Source organism: Equus asinus, chromosome 22 (genome assembly GCF_041296235.1).
Source record: "Equus asinus isolate D_3611 breed Donkey chromosome 22, EquAss-T2T_v2, whole genome shotgun sequence".
NCBI classification, from domain to species: Eukaryota; Metazoa; Chordata; class Mammalia; order Perissodactyla; family Equidae; genus Equus; species Equus asinus.
The window spans coordinates 55,528,920-55,553,846 of NC_091811.1; the positions used below are offsets into that span (position 1 = coordinate 55,528,920).

The following is a 24,927-nucleotide window of genomic DNA, read 5'->3' on the forward strand; positions in this document are numbered from 1 at the left end:
GCGGCCATGTTAGGGAAGGAGAACGGTTGCTCAGAAATGGGCCCTCGAGCGGGGAATGGGGCTGGATAGAGAGCCGGTGCTGGTTGGAAGGAAACCTTGTTTGTGGAAGTTGTCCACGTCGAAGGGTCTTCTGGATTTTGAGGGGAGGGAGGAGGAAAATTGTAAAGGAGATTGGGCAGAACAGTGAAAAAAAAAAAAACCCAAAACATCAAGGACAGGAATGTGGTTGGTTTTGTGTAGCACACGTTGTAGAATCTCAAAACTCGAAAGTCAGTAATAGTACCTGAGAACGCGTGGTGGAATGGATGCCCTAGCTGGAGTAAAGGGAGTTTTAGAGTTGAGGTGAGATCTCAACATAAAGAGTTGGAGCGATAAAGAGGGCCTGAAAGTTACACCTTGATAGTGGAAAAACAAACATATATTGTTAGCCCTTGTTCTGGGAACTGTGAGACCAAAAAAAAAAAGTGTAAGCAGTGGTTCTTGTCCCCAAGGTGCTTAGGAAAACAGGTCCCAAAGTGGATGAAAGGTTAAGTGGAAGTACGTCAGGTGCCAAAACGTGGTGGAGACTGTAAATTCATATAAGAAATCAGTGGGGCCCAAAGTGACCTGGGAAGGCTTTATGGAGAAAAGGGACTTGTGGCCTTTGAAGGTTAGACAGAAAAAAAGGAAGGTGTTGACACTACAGGTACATCTGGCAATACTATTTTTCAGAACCAAGAAGTAAAAGATGTGATATGACAAGTTTTTGTATTGTCTAAGGTGCAGGAGGCAGTCTGGGAGATCAGTCTGGGTGCTGAGATATTGGGGTTTTTAGAAGATATCAGTGGTTTATAGAGCCTAAATATGATTTCGGAGAACTTATCCTGACAGCAAGAATTGAATGTGGCTTAATGAAGAGGATCATGGGAGTGGGACATTTTATTTTTATGTGAATAATTTGTAAACATAAATTGTTCTCAGGTTGTTTTTTTTTAAAAAAATTATCAGCTCTTGGGCTGAAGAGAATGTGCTTCACAGCTTTTGGTTCATATTAAGACCCTAAAAAGAAATGTGTTGATGGAAGCCGGGCCCAAGCCATTCTTGTTGTAGGCTAATGGTTCTTACTCTTGTCTGCACGTTAGAATCATCTGGGGAGCTTTTAAGGCATACTTTGCCAAATTCCCATCCCAGACCAATTAATCAGAAAGGGCTGGGCATAGTTATTTTTAAAAAGCTACCCAGATCATTTTAATGTGCAGTCAGGGTTGAGAGCCACTGACCTAGGCACTGTTTTGAATTTACAAGAGCTATTTTTTCACCTGGGTGGCCTGGATGATTCCTCTGAAGGGGGAGCAAGCTGTTAAAGGGCTTCTTGAAAGATAATTGCTAGGAATGAAAGCTTCATTGCAAGTTTAGCACAAAGCGTTTTAGAAAAAGCTGCTGTTTTGGCAAATCAGTTTCAGATTGTTGGGAATATCTTACACAAAGTAATCTTTATGAAATCCTAAACCTCTGAATTTATCACAACATCATTCTTGCAGATTGGTGGAGCCAGTGTGATTTGAAGCGAAATGTAATTTTTCATGTTTTAAATTGCAGTAAAATGGTGAAATTGTTGACACTGTGACTGTGACCCTTAAGTACTTTTCAGTCAGATACCTGCAGATTGAAATTTCTGAGGGAGAAACACTAAGGGCTTGAGAGGATGGGGAGTGGGTACCAAACCAGAATCCAAAATCAGGCTTCACTGCATTCAGTAATACCTTGTCAGGGTGACAGGAGCCCCAGCTGATAAAGCTATTCCATTTAGCATCAGTGAACAAGCCTACCAACTTTCAAAAAAAACAAACAAAAAATCTAACCTGTCTTTCAGTGGAGATTTTAAAATAAAAATGCCCCACACATCTACTCTTTTTATTCTTAAATGCTTTTTTCATTTCTTTCCAACCCAGAAAGTTCTGCTTTATCTGAGATCCCTGCTGAGCTTTCTTTCATACTGGTTTCTCAGCCAGGTGGAATGTATTTGAAAAGGAAAAAAAAAACAATAAGAGACCAAGGCCTTTACACAGGGTCATTCTAGGAGCTAGCTGGGATTAATGCCCTAACCTAAATCTGATCCTTGCTGCTTGTATGTGTGGATTTGCTAGCATTTATCCCTAAATTATGGATTATATATTTAAAGTTAATAATTATTAGTTAAAAATACAGTCTGTGGACTAATGAGTAAAAAGACAAATCTGTGCTCTAGTGATTGAAAAAAAGATCTGTTAGTAAATGGGTTTTTATCAGCTTTTAGGATTGAAGGAAATCCAGTAGTCCTTGAGATTCTTTAAAGACTTTTGTTTCAGAAAGCTCATAAAACAAACTTTTGCCCATCAGAAGACTAAAATATTAAATTTCTTTGTTTTTGGCTTGAATTTTGTCAACTGAGTCCTGGTTCTCTCATCTAATTATGATTTCTGATTGGTAGTTAAGTGTATACTTAAAAATAGGAAAATTATTTGATAAATGCAGTTGCAAAATATTTCAAAATTAGAGATCTATGGGGAAACATAATAGATGTGCTTGTTGGTGAGGATAGATTGGGAATTAGGGCTTTACAGGAGGCTGATAACTTGGGGCTGGTTACAATTTTACAGGCGAAGTAGCAGAGAGAGGTGCTCCCACCAGGAGGCCAATGAAAATACATTTATGTTTAAAGAGGAGTCTAATGGGAGTTGGCCAAAAATAGCCAACATCCAGCTACAGGATGAATAAAAAAAATCAGTGGTGATTTTTTTTGGTCTATACTTTAAATTCATTCTGTGTCCTGATATGTAGATGTTGTATATCCATGTAATCCACATTGTGTGTAATAGTTACCAGTGTACTTGAGAAATCTATTCTCTATCTTTTTCCTTGACTTCTAGGTAGTTTCTTTCCCCAGGACTCAGCAACAAAAAGCCCCTCACACCCTTTCTGGTGCTGGCATCTAAGACGTAAATTTTAAGTCAAAGTTTGTAAACCATTTTTAGTATTACTTTGGTAAGGCGTAATGAACAGATAGGTAAGGAAATGGAAACTTCTTAAAAGTTTGTCAAAAAGACGGTAGAATGGCAGAATTATGCTAAGGAAATTTTACCTACTAAAAACTGTGTAAAGGACTAGTTTTGCACAGAACAGTTCTAAAATTCCAGTACTGCCATTCTTCTGATCTGTTATTTTGAGGAATGTCAAATATTTAAACCCAAGCCTTCTTTTCTCTGTGAAGCCTTCTTCTAACCTCTGCTAGGGATTAAGTTGTTACATCTTCTTGTGGCCTCCTCCCAGCCCCCTTCCCTCCCAGCGTTTAAACAGTGTGTCACACTAGTGGTTCTCAAAGTGTGGTCCCCAGTCCAGCAGCATCAGCATCACTTGGGTACTTGAGAAAATGCAAATTCTTGGGCCTACCACAGACCTACTGAATCAGAAACTCAGGGGTGAGATGCCCTACAATCTGTGTTTTAACAAACTCTCGAAGTGATTTGGATACCCACTAAAGTTTGAGACCTGTTGCCTTAACACTACAGTTGTCAACATTGTTCTCTTATGATGGACTATCGCCACTATAGTTCCTTACATGGTGCTGCAAATGTTATAGATACTTATTTGATTTGAGAGCACAGGTATATTTTGTCAGAAGCTGCAGCAACTGTGAGACATCATCTATCTTGTGAGAAAATATGTGAGAAGAGACTAAAATATTTGAGGTTTTTTTCTTTCCCTTTTTTATACCGCAGCTGCTTGGAAAGCCTGCACAAAAAGGCCCATAAAGTATGGACCAACAATAGGATAAAGATGTGGAAGCAATGAGATACAGTTTGGTACGTATCTAGGACATGAGTAATGGACCTTAGCAATTTTTTCCCCCCACGGTTCATACTGTCAGTGTAAGGGTGGAAACCCTAAAACATGATTTTAGGAAAGAAACTTTACAGCTGAGAAGTCTTATTACTGTTACATAAATAAAATTGCTTTGATAGGACTTTTTGGTGAAAATGAGTGAACCTGGCTACCAAGGTTTATGAAAGGTTGACTTATTCAATATAAATATTTAGCCCAGACTACCGAGTCTCTTTTTACTCCATCATGTCTATTAAGTACAGATTATCCACATTCCACAACTTTGATTTTCTTTGTGCGCACAGGACTAGTACATAGTCAATATCATGCTTCTGCTAAAGCATCTTATAATTTAATAATAAATCAGAGTGAAAGGGGAGTAAATGGAGACATAAGCCACCTGTTATGGCAGCATGGGGGAATAGTTAGGACTTGGGGAATGTAGGCAGGCTTTGAGGCAATTACTTTTAAACTTTCCTTTTTTTTGTTTTTAAAGAGTGGCACCTGAGCAGACAGCTGCTGCCAATCTTTTAATTTTCCTTCTTCTCCCCAAAGCTCCCCAGTACATAGTTGTATACTCTAGTTGTAGGTCCTTCTGGTTGTGCTGTGTGGGACGCCGCCTCAGCATGGCCTGATGAGCAGTGCCATGTCCACGCCCAGGATCCGAACCAGTGAAACCCTGGGCCGCCAAAGCGGAGCATGAGGACTTAACCACTTGGCCACAGGGCCTGCTCCAAACTTTCCTTTTTTTTTTTAAAGTATTTTTCCATAAATTTGGTCTTTTTGAAGCTTTGACCAAATGTTGTGTTAGAAGGCAAGAAAGTGATGTTTTAGTTTCTATTGTGCCTTCTTCCAAGGGGCTCAAAACTTCTTAAATCGAGATTTGAGTAGATCTGGCTCCCATATTTGGAATGACACAACTGCGAAATAAGTGATGTTTTATCCCTTAAGATTTGAGTGGCCGACTTGGTTTGTCTGGTTGTCCCAGGATAATTATTGTTCTCCCTTTCATGCTCAAGTGTTTCCTGGTTTGGAGGAAAAATTATATGGTCCCTAATTAAGACTGCATGGCCTTTTAGGGGAAGATTCTATATATCTTAAAACACGATAAAGGAAGATATCTTTATTTTGGGGGGCCATTTTTCCTAGGAAACATTGTTTTCATATAGTCTGGTGTTTTACCAAAGTGTAATTTAAAAAATTCAAAATATGTGTAAGGCCTTAGTCCAGAGATATAAGTAAATCTTGTTTATATTATGTAAATCTAGAGAAAGTCAACAGCCCCCTTTGTACAAAGTATACTAGAATGGGCTAGATACTAAATGTCTAGTGTTCCTCCCTTCTATTTTCTGTTTTAACTGAAGAACAAAGGTCATTTAAAAAGGATCTAGAAAATACTTAGGTAGGGATAAGACTCCTAAGGGCAGAAAATGTTCATCTAACTACAACTTCTACTTTTAATTGTAAGTCTAAATATACCTGAACTACTCAGTTAGCTAGCAAAACCCAAAGTCTTTTTTTTAAAAGGGTTAGCTAGCTGCAATAAAAAAAATTACAGCTGAAGAGGAACTAACTTTGGCCTGCTATAAATTGGGTCATAGTTCATTTTAAGCACCAAATATTTGCACATCTACTAGATACACAGCACCAGGCTGGTGCTGTAGCAAACATGGAGCAGCACGTGATTCTGACTTGTCTCATGAAGGGGTGTGGTTGAGGTTGGAGACAGGGTTGATTTAAATGAGGTGAGGATTAAGAATTGGACTTAGAAAAAAGCTTTGAATGGTTGAAGGGTAGGGGGTGACATTTTAAAATGAACAGAGTGAAAAAGAATAAGGCATGTTTAAAATGGGAGTAAACCGACTTGTACATAGTTAGGAAGGTAGGTTTGGAGCCATGTTTCAAACTCAGCTTGTCATAAGAACTATATCCTTTAAGCATGGAAGATTTGTGCTGAGAATTAACTGAAGAAGGTTAATATGGTCAGATAGTAAATGACTTGGAGATAGGAGAAAAGAATAAGATAAAGAACCTAGTTAAGGAACAACATTTTAGTCCACATGGTGACTATATTTCCCCTACTAAGGGGAATAAGCAAATAAGCCCTCCAACCTTTTGGTTGACAAATGAGGATATAAAAACAAGGAAGAATAAAAAGCCAAATGAAGCTTGTCATAGGAAAAATATTCTTTATTTAAATAAGTACAAACATTTCAAGATGCCAACAATGACAAGAGTTGTTACCTAAAACTTGACAGTTAAGATTTTCCCAAAGTTTTAGACAAGACTTAGTAATAAATCTTCCATCTTCTGGCTCTTTAATCCACAACTTCTCTATCAGGTTTTCTGACCTACCGGTAGAAAGAGAACATTGAGATAGTGTCATTTTGATAGCAAGTATTTTTATGGAAGACTTAAGCTTGATGTGTTAGTGGCATTTCAAATAGAATTCTAGACAGCTCTTTCTCCAAAGTCTGATTTAAAGCCATCAGGAATTTCCTTGCATTCTGCTGTTGGGGGAGGAGGACTTAGAATAGAAAATATGTTTATTTTTTAAAGAAAGCTTATATAAGGATCTTTGAAGATTTAGAATACAAGATTAGTGATATTAGTTAAAACTATGTTAATACATTAAAAACTATGTTAATATATGTTAAAACTATGATATTAGTTTAAAAAGTTACTCTACCCTTTCTCCTGGACTTATGGTTGTTAGGAGGTTTATCATCCAAAGTCTCTTTTTTTATGTCTCTTGAGTCACTGTAGGACATGACCAAAAGAGGAATTTTAGTTGAAAACCAGAACTAGAGAATTAGTCTAGATAACTAGTTCTAGGAGATTAAAGTTACTTTATCAAAAATAGTTGATGTAACTAAATGTCAGAATAGGAATTATTGATTTTTTTGCCAGCTTCAGTTTTATGTAGCTCCTTTGCCCCCTCCCTTCCCCGGTGTATGTGGTGGGTAGCTTCATTGATGGCTCCTCTAACTCCTGGATGTGCCCTTCAAGTCTGTTTGGTTGGAGATCCTGATCCGATTGATGTAGGGTATACTAATTCTTTCCCCTTCATAGTTTTAGGAATTGGTTTTTTATTCCTTGAAACTCTTACATGGAATCGAGAACCCTGTGTAATTAAGTCCTTGATGGATTTAAGTCCTAAGTGGAGCCTTAGAGAAGGAATGGAAGTACTGAGAGCCCACAAATACAGCTCTTTTAAAATTTGTAACGGAAACTTAGGCATTTGCCATGCCTAGGAGTTTGTGGCCATTTCACTTTAAGAGTCCAACTTAAAGGTATTCTGCTCTCTATTCCAATAACTTCTATAAGATGACTTATCTTACCTTTCACAAGCCAGCAGCTTTGGAGTAAATATCTTAAGAACAAATGAAGAATGAAATGTATCATCTAGAAAGAAGGAAAGGAGGAAGAAGTAACAAGTACTAAGCATTTTTTTTTAAAAAGATTTTATTTTTTCCTTTTTCTCCCCAAAGCCCCCTGGTACATAGTTGTATATTCTTCATTGTGGGTCCTTCTAGTTGTGGCATGTGGGGCGCTGCCTCAGCGTGGTTTGATGAGTAGTGCCATGTCCGCACCCAGGATTCGAACCAACGAAACACTGGGCTGCCTGCAGTGGAGCATGCGAACTTAACCACTCGGCCACAGAGCCAGCCCCTAAGCATTTTTATATTGTTGCAGAGAAGCCCAGATGGGAGCAGAGATTTGAGTCTCCCTTCCATAGTTGTTGCTGGGAAGTGGCTGCTCTGCCAGGGACTACATTCCCACCTTCTTACATTTAGGTATGGTCATGTGACTAGTTTTTGCCAATGGAATGTGAGTGGAAGTATTCTCTTCTGGGCTGAGGTGGTTCAGAGGCAGCTGTACCTTCTCCATTCTTTTTGTGGCAGTTTGGGAAGCCAACTGTGGAAGGTGACTGTCACAAGATGAAAAGAGCCTGTGTTCGTGAATCTCCACTGAATACATGCGTTGGGATTATGTACAAGGAAAACTTTTGTTGTATTAAACCATGATATTAACACAATTTGGACTTAACCTGTTAAAGGAGCTTGCATTGCTCTAAAACATACCTTTTTATTTAATATTAATCTACCTTATAAGATAAATATTCCTTTTATAGATGAGGAAGATGTGTTTGAGAAGTAACTTTCTCTTAAGCCAGAGCGTATGGTTGAAGCTAGATCTGACTGAATAGCTGGTGAATTCTCTATTGTAACATGTTGCATCCTAGAGAAAGGATGTCACCTGAGATAGGATGAATCCCAACATTTCAGATCACAAGATTCAGTTTGTACCAGTAATTTTTCCTATGGAAAGTGACCAGATATTTGTAAGATAAGAAAAATCTTTTAACTGTTGTAAGTGAATTTAGACTTTTAATTAGACTCCTTTTTACTGGCTTGCCTCTGCAGAGACAGATGAAATTTTCAGATTTACTGTTTTGATTGTTTTGGTGAAGGATTTTGTGGGAGGAGTATTAAGACAATTCTTATTAGCTGTGAAGGATATAGGGTCCAAGCCTTCATTTAGGACTGTGTTCACTGTTTCGTCATTGCTCACCTACATTCCAGATGTCAGGGTCGGGAATCTGATTGGCAGCATTAGAAGGTTTTTCATTTGGTTCCAAACTTGGAGAAATAACCTTTGGAAGATTAAATGGCTCTGAAATAAAGCAGCCCGGAAGTTATAGAAACAGGGTAGAAACTTCCTTTTGTTTTTTATTCCCCTCATTTGGCTAAGACTTCCATAGCTGTAAAACATGGAGGTCAGAGGACAATAGAACTTGACACCACTTATCCACCGCCCCCCCCCCAATAAAAAACTCACCATCATCTATAGCAGTTCTGTTAACACAGGTAGCCTCATGTTCCTTGAGCCTTTTGATTGGGACCACATGACAGGCATTATATTTGCAGTTAGCCATCTTTTTAACTCTCTTTGGATTTTTCTAAAAGGAAAAAGTTCTTGTTAAATGGCTGTTAGGTTTTTCATGTATTCCACCCTCCATTCCTTTCTGGATGTGCTGTGACATACCATGTTCCAACATTAAGAACTGAAAGCTGCTATGTATGGTCAGAAACTTATTCTTTTTAAAAAAGTCTTTAACGTTTTATAGTCGGAGCTTACTTTTCTCCCTCCAGTGACTTAGTTCTTATCAGGAAAACTTACCTTTCTACATGCTGCCAGATGGTACTGTAACCTGCTGGCTGGCATTCTGTGGTTTGGGTCATAAGGACATATTTCTAAGGCTTCTGGCTCCATAAGGCCTAAATAGCAGGAAACATGGGTTGGCAAAGATATTTAAGACCAGTAGTCTTGATATAGGCCTATTTTCTGTTCTCAAAAGAAAGTCGTATGAAAGATATAGGTATCTTGAATCTTACCCATGAAAGTTTTGGATCACTAAAGCAATGGCCTAGCCAGTTAGATAATAGGAGAAATTCACTGCTTATATGCCTTGGAAGACCAAAAATTAACATTTGTACATATTTTTTGGTCTTACAGGTTGTTTTTAATAGAGTGCTTTGCCCCTGGAGCATTAAACAGGTAGGGTTCCTTGGAAAACTCACAGCACCCGGGTAAGATGAAGTTTAACACTATAAGCTTGAGTGCTGGAGAAAGCGAGGCTGGGGCAGCTGGTTCCTTCACTGTTCAGCATTGCTCCCTTCCATCTCTTCACCAAATCTGAGTTAAGCTCTTTGCCAGACGAGGGTGCTACTTGCCAGATAGGTCAGCATAGCCACTTTTGGGGAGAGGGGATTGGAAGAGTGAACAGTACTATGTTCAGGTTCAGGCTACTTTATAATTCTCTGAGAAGGCCAGCCTGAAATCTCTCAAGTTGTAGGTATTAACATATGAAGACTCTAGAAGTGAACTAAGAATACACCATCTCAAATCTGCCGCATTTACTGCCAATAGGAGGCCTACTTCCCCTTATGGCTAGCTGTCTTTAGCTACCCCAGCAGACGTTCGCTTCAAGGCTCCCAAGTTTCCGGGCAACAGCTACAGCTAAGATTTTTGCAAAGCAGGGACAGCATAGTCTGACGGTGGGGGAAAGATCAAGGCAGACTGGCATAAGCAGTAGGGATAGAAAGTGCCTAGAATAGCCCATTTCCATTCTGCTTTGCATCATGCCTAGGGCATAGACGAAGGGCACAGAGCTAGATGGTTAAATGTCAGCTTTTCCTGAGGGCATGTAGGTGATTAAACCCAGGGATTTAGACTCAGATACGTTTCAGGAATACAGGCCACGGTGGTTCTTTAAAGCTTACACTGCATATTAATGATTATGTTAGAGCCATGAACACTTATTATGAAGTGAATTGGCTCTGTGGAAAGTAGAAGGCTGTGTATAATCCAATATCATATAGTTATTTTTAGATGTAAAGATAATGGAAAAAGAGCTTTAATACCTAAATGTAGCCTTTAGATAACTCCAAACCCTTCTTTTAGCCAGCAGCTTAGAAAAGTATGAAGTTTGACCAGATTCATAAGGCTGGTTTTAATAAACAGAATGCTTCAGAATAGTCAGTGAGAATTGGTGACCTTGGATCCTTCACCTAATTATTAATAGCTGAATATCCTGTGTAGGAAGGCCATGACTATAATGTGGTTTAATGTGTGTTAGACTTGGCAAGAATGTTCCAACCTTGATGCTACCTTGACACTTGAATCTAGTCTAAGGCTCTTGAGACCTACCTTATTCTTGAAGCAGTGTCTCTCAAGAATCCAAAGGTAAGGGTCACTTGAAGAGGAAGACAATCCTGTAAGGCAAAACAAGGCAAATAGCTGAGCTCTGAGGAGTGGGAAAGCACGGTGCCTTTCCGTCCAGTGATGTGAGTCAGCTTTCTGTTCCAGCCACTCACTTCCTCTTCTCCCACCATATGTTCTATGGTTTCTCAGGGGTTTGGAAATTTTCGATGTTATAGTTAAGTCTTGGAGAAGAGCTTCTCAAGCCTGGTTGTGCATGAGAATCACTGAGTAGTTTTAAAGTGAGAAATCCTTTGGCCCCACTCCAGAACTATTGGATTAGAACCTTCATGAATGGGGTCTGGCTAACTGTGGCTTTAAAAGAGTTCCATGGGGGATTCTGATTTGTAGTCAGTGTTACTAGACCCTGCTCTGGGGTAATTAAACTACCCTTAGAAGGGTTCCTCCAGTTTCCAGGAGGAACTGCCACATATCTTTCCAATGAAGTTTCTCTCAACAATACCAGTTGGCATCATTAGTCCCATCGTTAAACCTGGCCTTTTTCTTCATGAGGTGCCAAATGGAATTCCACAGAAAGCAACATAAGCTCACTACATACTAAAAAAAAATCAAAGTTTTCTTTGTCTTTGGCATTCCTAATCTAGAGTACCAGGTCTTGAACCAAATGTTTACATATACATTTCATATAGTAATCATTTCCACAGTTGTATGAGGGATTACCAGCATTTTATAGATTAGGAAACCAACTCAGTGGTGAGAGCCTAAAGTTTCAAAGCTGGTAAGTGTTTGAGTACCATTATCAACATTATTTGAGGTAATAAATATAGAACACTTAAAGTATCTGGTATATCATAAATAACTAGGTCATCACTTTACATCTAGTAACTTATTTAATACACAAAATATCCTTATGAGACCGGAACTATTATCAATATCTCCATTTTACAGACAGGGAAACTGAGTCAGAGCTGCTAAGTGATAGAGTTGGGATGTGAGCTCAAGCTATCTGGTTCCAGAACCTGGCCTCTTAGCCTCTAAGTCATAAGGCTCACCCCACTGTACTCAACTACACTTAAGCCCCACATTCTGTCTGATGCCAAAAATGTAGGCTTTTCCTTTATACCAAGTACATGCAAATAAGTGTTCCCAGGCTCCAGCAATCTTACAGTTCAGCATAATATGAAATGGGCAATTAAAGGTGGAACCCTATTTAGAATTAAAATATGTGGTATAGACCAAACTGTAGGAGTTCAGCGAGGCCTGGACTTGGGACTGTTTTGAGCTAGATCCAGAAAATTGTCTAGGATTTGGGTCAGCAAGAGGCAAAGCATATCTACGTGAGAAAGGCAGAAATGAACGTGGCACATTCACGTGGTCCCCACTAGCTTGGGGAGTGCCTATGAGGGGACAGCAGAAAATAAGATAGGCTTGGTATGGAGGGTCTTCAACAAAATTTTTAGCATGAAGATAAAAACGCAAGTGAGAAAGACCCAGTAGAACTATACAAACCTGTAAGAAGGCTGCTGTATTGCGGCTCAGCTTCCTGGATGTTGGCGTCTTACTGCTTGCTCTTTATTCTCCCCCATTAAGGTGAAAGACCAATAGAAATCCCACAAATCTTGTTAGTGGAACCTGGGTTTCTTTGGTCACAGCAGGTGATTCATATCTTCATGACCGATATCACCTTACGCTAGGCCCATAGCTTGCTAGGGACACAATCCAGTCAATGGCAGATTCTATTTTCCAAAAAGTGCAGTCTCCCTTAGAGACGTTTGAAATTTCGTGTGTTAAGCATTTCTATCTTCTTGTTTCTTTAAAAAATACATTCTCTTGGGAGCAAACATATTAAGTTCCTTAAATAATAATGCTAATCAGCTCCCCCCTGGCTCTGTCCCAGGATTTATTGTGAGATGTGGGTATGGAAAGTGGGAATGGTTGAAAAGCGGGGAAAGGGTATTGGAAAGGAGGTCAATATGAAGACTTAGAATGTGAAGATTTAGAATTTTTCTGAAGATCTTCTGCTTTTTGCCTAGGAAGAAACTTGAAAGTGAGTTGGTTTTCTTGAGTTAGGGAGTTAAGTCCTGATTGGAATGGCAGGAATATTTTAGTGCTAAAATTCATCCAGCCTTCTCAGATTTAAAGTCTATTGTTAATTTCTCCTTGTTAATCTCAGTTAATTTGGTTTTTCTTCATGGGGCCTATTTCCCAATTTAGTCTTGATAATTCAACAAGTAAATCGGTGTATTTATTGAGTGGCTACTCTGTCCAAGAGGTGGTGTTCTAGATGAGTGTTTCTCAACATGTGTCTTATGGAACATTTGCACCAAAACCTCCGAGGGTGCTTATAAATGCAGACTGCTAGGCCCCACTGCAGACCTAGCAATCCTGAATCTCAGGGGATAGAATTGATCTCAGTTTCCTAAGCATCTTTAAGAATTATTGCACTAGAGCGTTGGTTCTCAAACTCGAGAGTACTTTGGAATCACCTGGAGGACTTGGTGGAACGCAGAGTGCTAGACCCTAGCCCAGGGTTTTGGATTCAGTAGGTCTGGGGTGGGGCCTGAGAATTTGCATGTCTAACTAGTTTCCAGGTGATGCTAATGTGACCTCACTTTGAGAATCACTGATCTACAGCATTTTGAGGGATATAAAGAAATATTAGATACAATTCCTGTCATTAAGGAGCTAATGACCTAGTTGGGGAAGATAAGACATATGCTTAAAAATATAACAAGGAATACAATGTTAAAGATAATATTTGACATTGGGTGGGGTAATTAGGAGGAGTTAAGATTTGATCTGGGCCCTAAATGTGGATGGGCCTAAAGTTCAGTAGAGGATAACATAGGCATTCTGTGTTTTTTTTTTTTTTTAAAAGGTTGGCACCTGAGCTAACATCTGTTGATAATCATTTTTTTTCTTCTCCTCCCCAAAGCCCCCCAGTACATAGCTGTATATTCTAGTTGCAGGTCCTTCTAGTTGTGCTGTGTGGGACACTGCCTCAGCATGGCCTGATGAGTGGTGCCATGTCTGTGCCCACGATCCAAATCAGCAAAACCCTGGGCCGCCGAAGCAGAGCAGAGCGCGAGAACTTAAACACCCAGCCACGGGGCCAGCCCTGACATAGGTATTCTTGATGGTGATATAAAAGAGGGAAAGTGTAAAGGTATATGGGAGTGGGGTGGTGGATGCTTGTTTGTCTGGTGTAGATCTTTGTATAGGACACTGGTGGAGGGGTGAGCCCAAAAAGGTTGGTACCAGATGGTGAAGAGCCTTGAAAGCCTGTCCCTCTCCACCTCCGCCCATTTCACAGTCTTACCAAAAATGCTGCACAGCTAGAAAGAGGAAGTCTCGCCTGCCGAGTGTGCAAGAGGAAGCACAAGAAGATTCTGAGGGCCTGTGAGCTGTGATGACTGCTTTTGCCCATGAGCCAATTGCAGAGGCAACAGGAAGACCAGCGCACCAACCAGGCTGGGTCCCTCTGCCCAGAGGGTGTCACCACCCAAGCTGAAAGTGTTTGGGGAGATCAGGCATTGCTGTCCGGGTGCTCCTGTCTCTCGGTGGCCATCATGTCTTTGACCTCTGCCTACCAGCATAAGTTAGCAGAGAAGCTCACCATCCTGAACGATCGAGGTCAGGGGGTTCTCATCCGTATGTATAACATCAAGAAGGTAAGTGTGAGCAGCTAGACTAGGACTGATTATTCCAGCAATCGTACGGTGGGGACCCCTGAGGCCTCCTTTGTCCCACTGGTTTAACTGGCCTTCAGTCACTCGATTATACAGGCCAGCCGGTGCTGGGGGGTGGAAGAGGCGGCTTTCTTTCAGGGGCTCCCCTTTCTAGGTGTGATTCTTGCCCCAATGAGAATGTCTGCTTTCTGCTGAGTCTAGGGGTAGAGCTGGGGTGGGAAATAATTGTGTTTTGAGTCACTTGGATAAAGGTCTGGGGTCTAGGATTCTGGGTCTCATTGTTTATTGCTGATCCCCCATACTCTGAAGATATCCAAAGTTTGGTCTCTGGCAAAAACTTTTCTGTGGAAGTACTCCCCTAAAAGGAAAAAATAGATATGATATTTAGATAAAAAAAGGGTAGGTGCCTTCTGAGGTGCTTCTGGGACAGTTCATGCTGTGGTTGTGTATGTGTGTGTTTAGGTTGGGAACTGTGGGAATGGGAGAAGCTGGTGGCAAGAGGTCACTGGGGCTGGGCCTAGGGAAGTAAAGAGAAAATAGGGGACTTGAGAGCAGACTTCTGTGTATTTTGTAATAAAACGAATCACCAGATTTTTCTGGCCCCATGTCTCCTGTAAATGCCCTCTGGGGTGAGATACTAATGGACATAAAGGTGACACTGAGTCCCCCATAAAGTCAAACTCCTGAGCAGCTGCTGGCCTCACTCCTTCCGGCTTCAGCGGAGGGTGGGGAGCGAGCTTCCTCTTTGTGCTGGGGCCGAGCAGACATTAAGCTTTACCCGGCAAGCAAGATGCCCGGGTTATTCAGCTCTTCTGATAGTTGGCTTCATGTCCTGGAGCTTGTTCCTGACCTATCTTATGCGTTTATAATTGATTCCCAGATTCCCTCTTTCCCTTTGAGAGATTGTGTGGGAATGAATAATGCAGGAAGAGGTGTGTTTCTGAGGGGCAGGAGAAAGGGTTGAACTATAGTGTGGTTTATCTGTGCAGACTTGTTCGGACCCCAAATCCAAGCCACCTTTCTTACTGGAAAAGTCCATGGAATCGTCTCTCAAGTACATCAACAAGAAATTTCCCAACATAGATGTCCGAAACAGCACGGTGAGGATGCAATCCCTCTTCTCTCCTTTCTCTGAAATAACTCTATGCTTGGATGGCTCAAACTCTCCTCTTTTGACTGCCTCTTTTTGAACTTGGCAGAGGATGGTGTAGCCTTCTTTTAGTTTTCCTAGGTTCAACCACAGGGCTTCACTTTGTTGTAGTCTCAAGAATTCTGAGATAAAATGGGATTCTCCCAGGGTAAACTAGAGCACAGCATTTCCCCTTTCTCCATTGCAAGATTCGTAAGAACAATGTTTTCATGGAGGAAGACAGCTCTATCAACCCAGCAGAGCGCATAGATTTTATTGTTCTTCCTGTTTTCCGCCCAGTGTTTCCTTGTTATTGTTTTAGGATTATGCATCTAGTGGGATATCCCCTACTTCTCCCTTGTTAAATTTTAGCCCTAGATTTCTTACCGTCTTATCTGTACCATCTTCTCGTTCTGCTTCTTTTGACTTTGATGTAAATAGTAAACCTCTTTGGCTGAAAGGGACCTTGAAATTTCCTCTCATTTAGCACTCTATACCTAGTCAGGATCACTTGCAACCATCCTACGTAGACAATCTTGTCTCTTTAAAGACCTTCAGAGTACTGGAGATTTTCCAACTTCCTCTGTCAGTATATTTCAAGCTTCTTTAAGAATGTTTTAGTTATAACCCCTATTCTTCTTGGGTAACTTTGATCAGCTGTCTTCTTATTTTGTGTTTTTTAAAAAATCTCATTTTGTTTTGTGTTTCTCTTAGCAACATTTAGGACCGGTACATCGGGAAAAAGCTGAGATAATTAGATTTCTCACCAACTACTACCAGTCGTTTGTGGATGTCATGGAATTTCGGGTGAGCTCTCTCTAGCTCAGGTCCCCAGTGTAGGCATTATCCTTCAGCGGCTACTCCTGCTTCAGTAAATGTTCATTTATGTTGCTTAATACTGTTTCTTGAAAAAGTAAGATGTACTGATGTGGAAGGATACCTAAGTTGTATTGTTAAATGAAAGCAAGTTGCAGAATAGTGCATGATACAATTGTATTTTTATTTTAAAAGATACATAAGCTTATATACATATAATGTTAGTATATACATAAGAAAGATTTGGAATATTATACACTAAACCATTCAAAATAACTACCTTTGGGGGTAGATTATGATTGGCTTTATTAAATTGTACATTTTTGTAATATTTGAGTTAAAAAATTTTAAGTATTATTCCCCAATATTTTATTATGAATCTACTGAGAAATGCCAAGAGTAGCACAATGAATATTGTTTTCTTCTTCTTCTGAATCTCCTTATTGTTGCTATTTTGCCATGTTTGCTTATCTCTAATGTTTTTCCCGAACCATTAGAGTTAGCTGCAGATGTCATGACATTTCCTTCCCTAAATACTTTAGTATACATCTGCTAAGAACATTTTCTTACGTAACTCTAAAACAGTGATCATACTCAGGAAATGTAACGCTGCTGTAATATCATTAGTTAATATGTAGCCCATATTCACATTCCTCTAGTTGTCCCAAGGAGCGTACATTGAATTTAGTTGTCAAGTCTCTTTAGTCTTTAATCTAGAATATCTTCCAGCCTTTTTTTGGTCTTTCCTGATGCTGGCCTTTTGGAAGAGGCCAGGCTAGTTATTTTTCAGAATATCCCTCAGTTTGGATTGGTCTGATTGTTAACAGTGTTTGGTAGTGATGCTACATGGATGATATTTTATTTGCATGTTAAACAGTGAGCATGTACTATTTTTGTAAATGTAAGCAAACTGTAAAAAATTATTTAGTACAATGTTTTGGAAGGGCAAATTGATAATGTGTTTCAAAAAGTATTAAAAATACATACTTTTTAATGTAGCAATTCTACTTCTAGAAATTTGCCTTAAGGAAACAATCAGATAGAAGGGCAAAGATATATGTACAAGAATGTACTCTATTTCATTACTTATGATCGTGACAACCTGATAATTGGCATATCTAATAAATAGAGATTTGGTTAAAAGGTTAGAGTATATGTCTATAAATGAATATAATGCAGCTGTTAAAGATGAGAATATATATTTATGGCATGGAAAAATATTCTTCACATGTTCTTTTTTTTTGAGGAACATTAGCCCTGAGCTAACTGCCGCCAATCCTCCTGTTTTTGCGGAGGAAGACTGGTCCTGAGCTAACATCCATGCCTATCTTCCTCTACTGTATATGTGGGATGCCTACCACAGCATGGCTTGCCAAGCAGTGCCATGTCCGCATCTGGGATCCGAACCGGCAAACCCCAGGCCACTGAAGCGAAACGTGCAAACTTAACTGCTGCACCACCGGGCCGGCCCCTTCACATGTTCTTTACTATAAAAGCAAATTACAATACAGCTTAAGACATAAGGTGTCCCTGAAATTGTCTGAGCAATCCAAGTTTGTGATGGTATTATAGTATTTCTTCAGATGATAGAAGACTATGGGACTCTGCCTTGGGTGCCATGTGTCTACTGTAGAGAGCTAATCCAGGCCATTCATCAGATCCACAATGAAGAGAGAAAAGGAGGCATGGAAGACTGTAAGGTCTGAAGGAGGGTCAGGTCAGAGGTTGTTAATCTTGGAATTGAGAGTAGAGTTTAGGAAGAAGGTAGGCACTTGTGGAGGTAGTGAAAAGAACGCTGGAAGCATATAAAAAAGCCCCTTACTAGGAAAAGTTGGAGTCCAAAGGAGATTTTAGAGCAGCTTCAGGTTGCTGCAGTGGTAAAGTTCTGAGCGCAAGGCATTTGGTATGACTTGTTTAGGGCACCGGGATGAAATGCAGACACTGCAGTAGTGTGCATGTCAAGTAGCAGGGCTCTGAATCAGGCAGGCCTGGTTTCAACTCTCAGCTCTACTGCGTACGAGATGTATGACTTTAGACAAGAAACTCCCTGAATCCCAGTTTTGTTGTCTATAAAATGAGGAAATAAGATTTGCTACATGAGGGCCAGCTGGGTGGTGTAGTGGTTAAGTTCACGCGCTTTGCTTTGGCGGTCCAGGGTTCACAGGCTTGGATCCTGAGTGTGGACCTACGCGCCATTTGTCAAGCCATGCTGTGACAGTGTCCTGCATACAAGGTGGAGGAAGATTGGCAACAGATGTTAGCTCAGGACCAATGTTATTCACCAAAAAAAAAAAAAAAACCCCAACAAAAACAAACAAACAAAAAAGCAACAAGATTTACTACATGGGGTATTTGTGAGAATTAAATGAGATAATGCATGGGAAACGTCTAGCTCAGTGTTTAGAATATAGTAAAGTAATAGGCCAACAAACATTAATTCCATTCCCTTCTGATTCTTATCTTTAGAATATAAGACCTGCATAGTGACATGGGTTGTGTGAGTGGCTGAAAGTGAACCTCACCTGTATCCTGTGGGAAGTGGGTTGCAGCAAGGAGTTGTAGAAAGTCCCTTCTAGCAAATGAGGCAGCACAGACCTAGTCAGAGGATTAGATGTCCTGTAGTGTAGAGGGAAGATTATGGGCTCTGGGCTCTAATTCTGGTACTGTCCCTTACTAGCTTTGAGATCTCGGGCAAGTTTCTTAACTGCTCTTAGCCTCGGTTTCTCCATATGTTAATTTAGATGCAGACTTTTTGGAAAGAACACTTGAAAACATTTTTTCTCGTACATTTTAATAAGTTTGACAAATATTTACACCCGTGTAACAACCACCACAAAGTATAGAAAGCTTTTACCTCCCTAGATGTTCCCTGTGTCTTTTTTCCCCATCAATCCCTAACATCCCCAACTCCTGGCCCCAGGCAAATGCTCATCTGCTTTTCCGATTAGATTTTCCTTTTCTAGAGGTCCACATATTTAGAATCTCTACACTGTGTATTCTTTTGCGTCTGGCTTCTTTCACTCTGCACAATGTTTTTGAGATTTATCTATGTTGTTTCATGTATCTATGACTCATTTCCTATTTTTGCTGAGGATTATTCCATTGTATGGATACAATTTGTTTATCCATTTACCTGTTGATGGACATTTCGGTCGTGTCCAGTTTTTGGCCATTATGCCTAAATTACTATAAATAATTGTGGAGACATATTTTTCATTTCACTTGGGTAGCTAATCCAGAAGTTGAATTGCTAAATCATATGGTAAGTGTGTGTTTAATTTTATAAGAAACTGCTAAGTTTTTCCAAAGTCATCGTTTCATTTTCCCCCCCATCAGAAATATATTAGTGTTTCGGTTGCTCCACATTCTTGTCAATACTTGCTGTTATCAGACTTAAATTTTAGCCATTCTAATGGGTATGTAGTGGTATCTTATTGTGGTTTTAATTTGTGTTACCCTGATGACTTATATTGCTGAGCATCTTTTCATGTGTTTATTGGCCATTTTATTGTAAAGTTCTTGTTCAAATCTTTTGGCAACATAGTTTAAAAATGGAAATATATATGCTCTTTGATCTAGCAGTTCCATTTTTGTAGAAATGAAAGTACCAATATACAGTGGATAGGCCAGGAATTGGGAACAAAGTAAATGCCCCTCAGCAGGAAAAAGGCTGAATGAATTGGCCATACCATGAGCATACCATGGGCTGTCATGCGGCCATTGAAAAGAAGAGCATTAGTGCCCTACCAGATGACTTTGAGGACTGCAGCAGGTAAGGCTGAGTGAGAAAAGCAAAATGACAAGAAGGGTGTAATATTATCTCCATTTTGTAACACAAATGATGATCAAAAAAATGGTCTCTCTCTCTCTCTTTCTCCCTCTCCCTGAATAGAATTATATAAATAGGGAGAAAATTAATATGATATACCAGGTGCTTAAACTGGTTTACCTGGGGGTTGGGGCAGGATGGAGGGTGGGTACTGATGTAGGGGGAGGGAAGTGTCCACAATAAAAATACATATTTATTTAGGGAAAATTATATATGAAAAGAAAAAGAATCCCTATCATACTAGAATGAGGGTTAGATAAAGTATGTGCAAATTACCTTGTAAGTACTTCACACATAGTAGATGGTCAGTAAATAGAAACACATGGAAAGTTGGGTTATATTCCCATTTGTTAATGATTAACTTCTGAGAACAGGAGATGGAATCCAAGAACAGACTGACTGGGTGGGATTCATCAATAAAAATGAGTCTGATTTTTGGCATTAAGAAGCAGCCTATCAGGGCCGGCCCAGTGGTGCAGCAGTTAAATTCACACATTCTGCTTCCCGGTGGCCCGGGGTTGGCCTATTTGGATCCTGGGTGTGGGCATGGCACCGCTTGGCAAAAGCCGTGCTGTGGCAGGCGTCCCACGTATAATTTAGAGGAAGATGGGCATGGATGTTAGCTCAGGGCCAGTCTTCCTCAGCAAAAAGAGGAGGATTGGCAGTAGTTAGCTCAGAGCTAATCTTCCTCAAAAAAAAAAAAAAATCAGCCTATCAGATAATCTGCATTTTGTAAGCTTTTGTGTGGAGGAAGAAGGCATTGGGTTGATAAGATCAGGGAGAGTGTGCATAATACAGTAGTGACTTGTGCCTGTGGAAACATGAGCACTTGGCAGTGTCAGCCTGATAAGGGCCCACTGACAGCTTCCTGAGGAGGAATTCCCTCTATTCAGCAATGCCTCCCTTATGTTACTCGGTGGCTCTCTAGGACCTATGGGGAAGAGAACCCTTTCCTTCAAATTCTGGTAGCATATGTCATCTTCTCTTTATTCTTTATTTGTTCTCATCTCCAATTCTATCCCCAGGATCACGTATATGAACTTCTCAACACCATTGATGCCTGCCAGTGCCATTTTGATATTGTAAGACTCTTCGCAATTCTCTTCTATCCTAGAGTCACAGAAAAGGTCTTGGCTGGAATTGTGTGGGGTGGGGTGGGACTGGAGGAATGGTTTTATAGATATAGATATAGATATAAAATATATAATATATTAAAAATAGATACTATACTATATAATGAATGAATGGCTATTCATTCCAGGACTATAATTCTTTTGTAAAAAATGCTGACATTAAGGTGTATTTATTAATTTATTTCCTTTAGCCGAAGCTAAAGTTATATTAAGCATATCAGCAATGTGACTTATTTAATACAAAAATTACATTAAAATGTTCTCATTCCACCTCCTCCAACCCCAAATGCTTCCTTATTTCCTGGCCTCCTTGTATCTTGAGCTCACTTTTAGCCCCTGACTTTTGTTCCAAATTTCTCCTTCTGAAAATTTGATCCTGTCAGTTCCTCCTTCTAAATAGACCCTTTCCGAGTCTGTTTAGCGCTGTTCAGAATGGCTGGGGTAGCAGGGATCAACTGGCCTTGCTGTTCTTGTGTTCCTGCACTTCCCTTGTAGAGCCTCAACTTTGACTTCACTCGGAGTTACCTGGACTTGATCGTGACTTACACCTCAGTTATTTTACTTCTGTCACGGATTGAGGATCGACGGATACTCATTGGCATGTACAACTGTGCGCATGAGATGCTGCATGGGCATAGGTGAGTTAGGGGGTGTGGGGGATGAAGAATCTCAGACATGGTGCTGTGAGATGGGGGTGGGCACAGGGAATAAATGCCATGCGTTCTCGTATGAGAACCTGTAATCTACATGATGACGCAGGCAAAATCAAACAACGTAGAATGCTTCTAAGGGCATACACCAACAAGTGCCTCTTTACACACAGTTAACTCTTCAGTATCTGCTCATGGATCATCCAGTTTGCATTGTCTCCAATCAGGTTTTAATCCTGGGCTGGCTTCTACTCTGCTTTTCATGTTGTTGCAAAAGGCAAAGAAAATTTTAGTATTGGTAGAAATAATATTAGCAAGGTGAAGCCATTAGAGGTAAATAATATATGATAGGACATTTGAAGCCAAATATAGATGGATTTTGGATTATATGCAATTCTGTGCCCCTCCATTAGTGCAAATAAAAGTATTTAAGGGCTGAAAATACGAAGACCAGAGGGATCAGAGTAGGCTGTGGCACATTGTTCCACGCATGATGTGTATTCTCATGTGTCTACATAAATACCTAGGTACATGCCTTAGCCATTGGTTTTGAATGTGTATATATCCTTTTGGGTTGTATACAGATTTGGGTCCAGGCATATTACTTGATTTACAACTAATCAACATGAATTTATAGAGTTCTGTCATGTGTCCAACCCTATTTTGGGTATTTTTAAGGAAGGAACTTTCATTGACCTGCCTAAAATTATGTGGTTCTATCTAACCATAGCTTAATATACCAGTGCCTAGAATTGGTTACCTATATATATAATTCACAGTTTAGTATGTATGTCTTTGGAGGTGGTGGAGAAGTCAGCCAATGCACACATCTTTATCCTGTATGCAAACATAAGAGTTTGCATCACGGTTAGGGGTGCCTGCAACTCCTCTTTCCTATGCTTTCTTCCAGTGACCCCAGTTTTGCCCGTCTGGGTCAGATGGTCTTGGAATATGACCACCCTCTGAAGAAGCTGACAGAGGAGTTTGGGCCTCACACAAAGGCAGGTTTCCTGAGAGGGTGGAGAATTCCTCAGGCAGAAGTATATTGTTCCCATCATTGACGTTAAGGACTCATTTTTTTCCCCCACAGGCTGTGAGTGGAGCCCTCCTTTCTTTGCACTTCCTCTTTGCCCGAAGGAACCAGGGGGCTGAGCAGTGGCGCAGTGCCCAGCTTCTAAGTCTCATCAGCACCCCCCCAGCCATGATTAACCCTGCTAATTCAGACACAGTGAGTTCCCTTTTCCTCTGGTCAGTGGAGGTGTTCTGTCTGCCAAGGCCATCTCTGTAGAGGGTGCTTCTTTCAGAAAACAGCAGCCCTGAGAATGCTGTGGCCCTTTTCTAGCAGATGCCTCTAGGGCGATCACCTCTTATAGGTGAACAGTCATGTTGAGTCGGATCTTTTGTTTGGACCAGGATTAGTTTGTGCCTGCCCATGGAAGGAATTTAGTAACTATTCATAGTATGAGTGAATGGATGACACTGAGTCATTAGGCACCTACTCAGCCCAGCAGGAACTTGAGCATAGGCATCAATTAGTTAACAAATGTTTTTATTCAACTACTGTGAGCCCAATGTCCTTGCTTCAAAGGACTTATAGTCCAGTAGAGAAGACATGCCATGTAGGCATAAAAATACAACTGATGATGCTAGACGAATGAGAAGCACCAAACGAGTGACTTATATTTTAAATGGTAAAGAGTCCAAAAGAGAGAGAAATCATGAGGTTTTGAGTTTTGCTCTCCTGTTATTAAAAATATTGGAAATGTTAAAGAGAAGTTATGTTAAACCTTTTGTTTGTCCCGACTTCCAGCCCCAGCTCCTTTTCCTTTCCTCAACTGTATTCTTTTTTCCTGACTCCACTTCCAGTGCCTCACCTCCATGATAGCAGATTTCCCAGCTCTTGGCTTATTGGAGTGCCTTAATCCAGTCTGGCACTATAAAAGTTGGTTCTGATGCTCAAATTCTAGCTTGACTGCCCTTGTCTTTGGGGGAGGACCAGTTAAATAACTGCTTGACCATCTCTGCCTCTCTTCTCACAGATGGCCTGTGAGTACCTGTCTGTGGAAGTGATGGAGCGCTGGATTATCAGTAAGTTTTGTGGGTTAGGTGGGAAGAGATCGAGGAGCGTGTTGCACGGTAGCAAGTTCTGAAAGTCTTCTTCTGACTGTTTTGCCCACCTCCAGTTGGATTTCTTCTTTGCCATGGGTGCCTCAACTCCAACAGCCAGTGCCAGAAGCTGTGGAAGCTGTGCCTGCAGGGCTCCCTGTACATCACCCTCATCCGGGAGGACGTGCTGCAGGTGCACAAGGTCACCGAGGACCTGTTTAGCAGTTTCAAAGGGTGAGATGTGACAGCCACCCTGACCTTCTTTTGGGTTTTTAGCCCCTCCTGACATCCTTTTTCAGTTTCCATGAATGTCCTGAGTATATGTGGTAAGGATTAATTCTAATTATTGAAAAAATATTTATTAAATACATACCATTTACTAGGCACTTCACTGGGTTTCAGGGATACATTAATTAATGGGATAGTATAGAGGTTGTGAGCATGGACTCTGAAATCAGACTACCTGGGTTTGAATCTAGCTTTATCATTTACTGGCTGTGTGATCTTGGGTGAGTTGCTTAACTTCTCCATGCCATGCCTCAATTTCCTCATCTATAAAATGGGGTTAATAATCATAATTCCCTATGACCTACGTCATAGAGTTTTATGAGGAGTGAAAGAATTATTCTTTATAAGCACATGGAAAAGTGCCTGGTCCATTGCAAGTGTTATATATGTGCTTAATAAATAAAAAAGACCGAGTCTGTCCTCTCAAGGAGCTTCATATTGGTGAAAAATAGACTAACTGTTGTGATGTAGTAAGGGATTATGATGTATAAACACGAAGTGCTATCGAAGCATTTAGAAGGACACTTAAACTGGAGGATCCAGAAAAACTTGGAGACTGATAGACTTGAAGAGTTAAAGAGGTCAAGAGTGTGTGTGTGTGTGTCTGTGTCTGTGTGTCTGTGTGTCTGTCTGTCTGTCTGTCTATGTGTGGAAAGGCAGGGAAGTTGCTCACGACAGAGAAGGATATTCCAGGCAGAGAAACTATCAAGATTTTGAGGCA

General features: G+C 40.4%; 2 protein-coding genes across 2 annotated transcripts in view; one reads left to right on the forward strand and one right to left on the reverse strand.

Annotated features, from left to right (window-relative positions):
* Nucleotides 1-6,062: 6,062 nt before the first annotated feature.
* Nucleotides 6,063-10,682, reverse strand: LOC106828013 (gametocyte-specific factor 1-like). Its single transcript, XM_014836253.3, has 7 exons — nt 10,555-10,682; nt 9,025-9,122; nt 8,683-8,803; nt 8,416-8,517; nt 7,182-7,245; nt 6,530-6,600; nt 6,063-6,191 (listed from the first exon to the last, which is right to left on the reverse strand). The coding sequence occupies exons 2-7, from the start codon at nt 9,115-9,117 to the stop codon at nt 6,178-6,180; spliced, it is 465 nt and encodes a 154-aa protein (XP_014691739.2). The 5' UTR covers nt 9,118-9,122; nt 10,555-10,682; the 3' UTR covers nt 6,063-6,177.
* A 3,372-nt stretch (nt 10,683-14,054) lies between these two features.
* NCKAP1L (NCK associated protein 1 like) overlaps nt 14,055-24,927 on the forward strand; it is a 40,608-nt gene continuing 29,735 nt past the window's right edge. Inside the window, exons 1-9 of the mRNA XM_014836675.3 lie at nt 14,055-14,237; nt 15,245-15,355; nt 16,099-16,191; nt 21,055-21,111; nt 21,658-21,800; nt 22,723-22,813; nt 22,903-23,040; nt 23,852-23,900; nt 23,996-24,152. Of these exons, the coding sequence (XP_014692161.3) occupies nt 14,136-14,237; nt 15,245-15,355; nt 16,099-16,191; nt 21,055-21,111; nt 21,658-21,800; nt 22,723-22,813; nt 22,903-23,040; nt 23,852-23,900; nt 23,996-24,152 (941 nt within the window). The 5' untranslated portion in view covers nt 14,055-14,135. The remainder of the gene's footprint in view (nt 14,238-15,244; nt 15,356-16,098; nt 16,192-21,054; nt 21,112-21,657; nt 21,801-22,722; nt 22,814-22,902; nt 23,041-23,851; nt 23,901-23,995; nt 24,153-24,927) is intronic.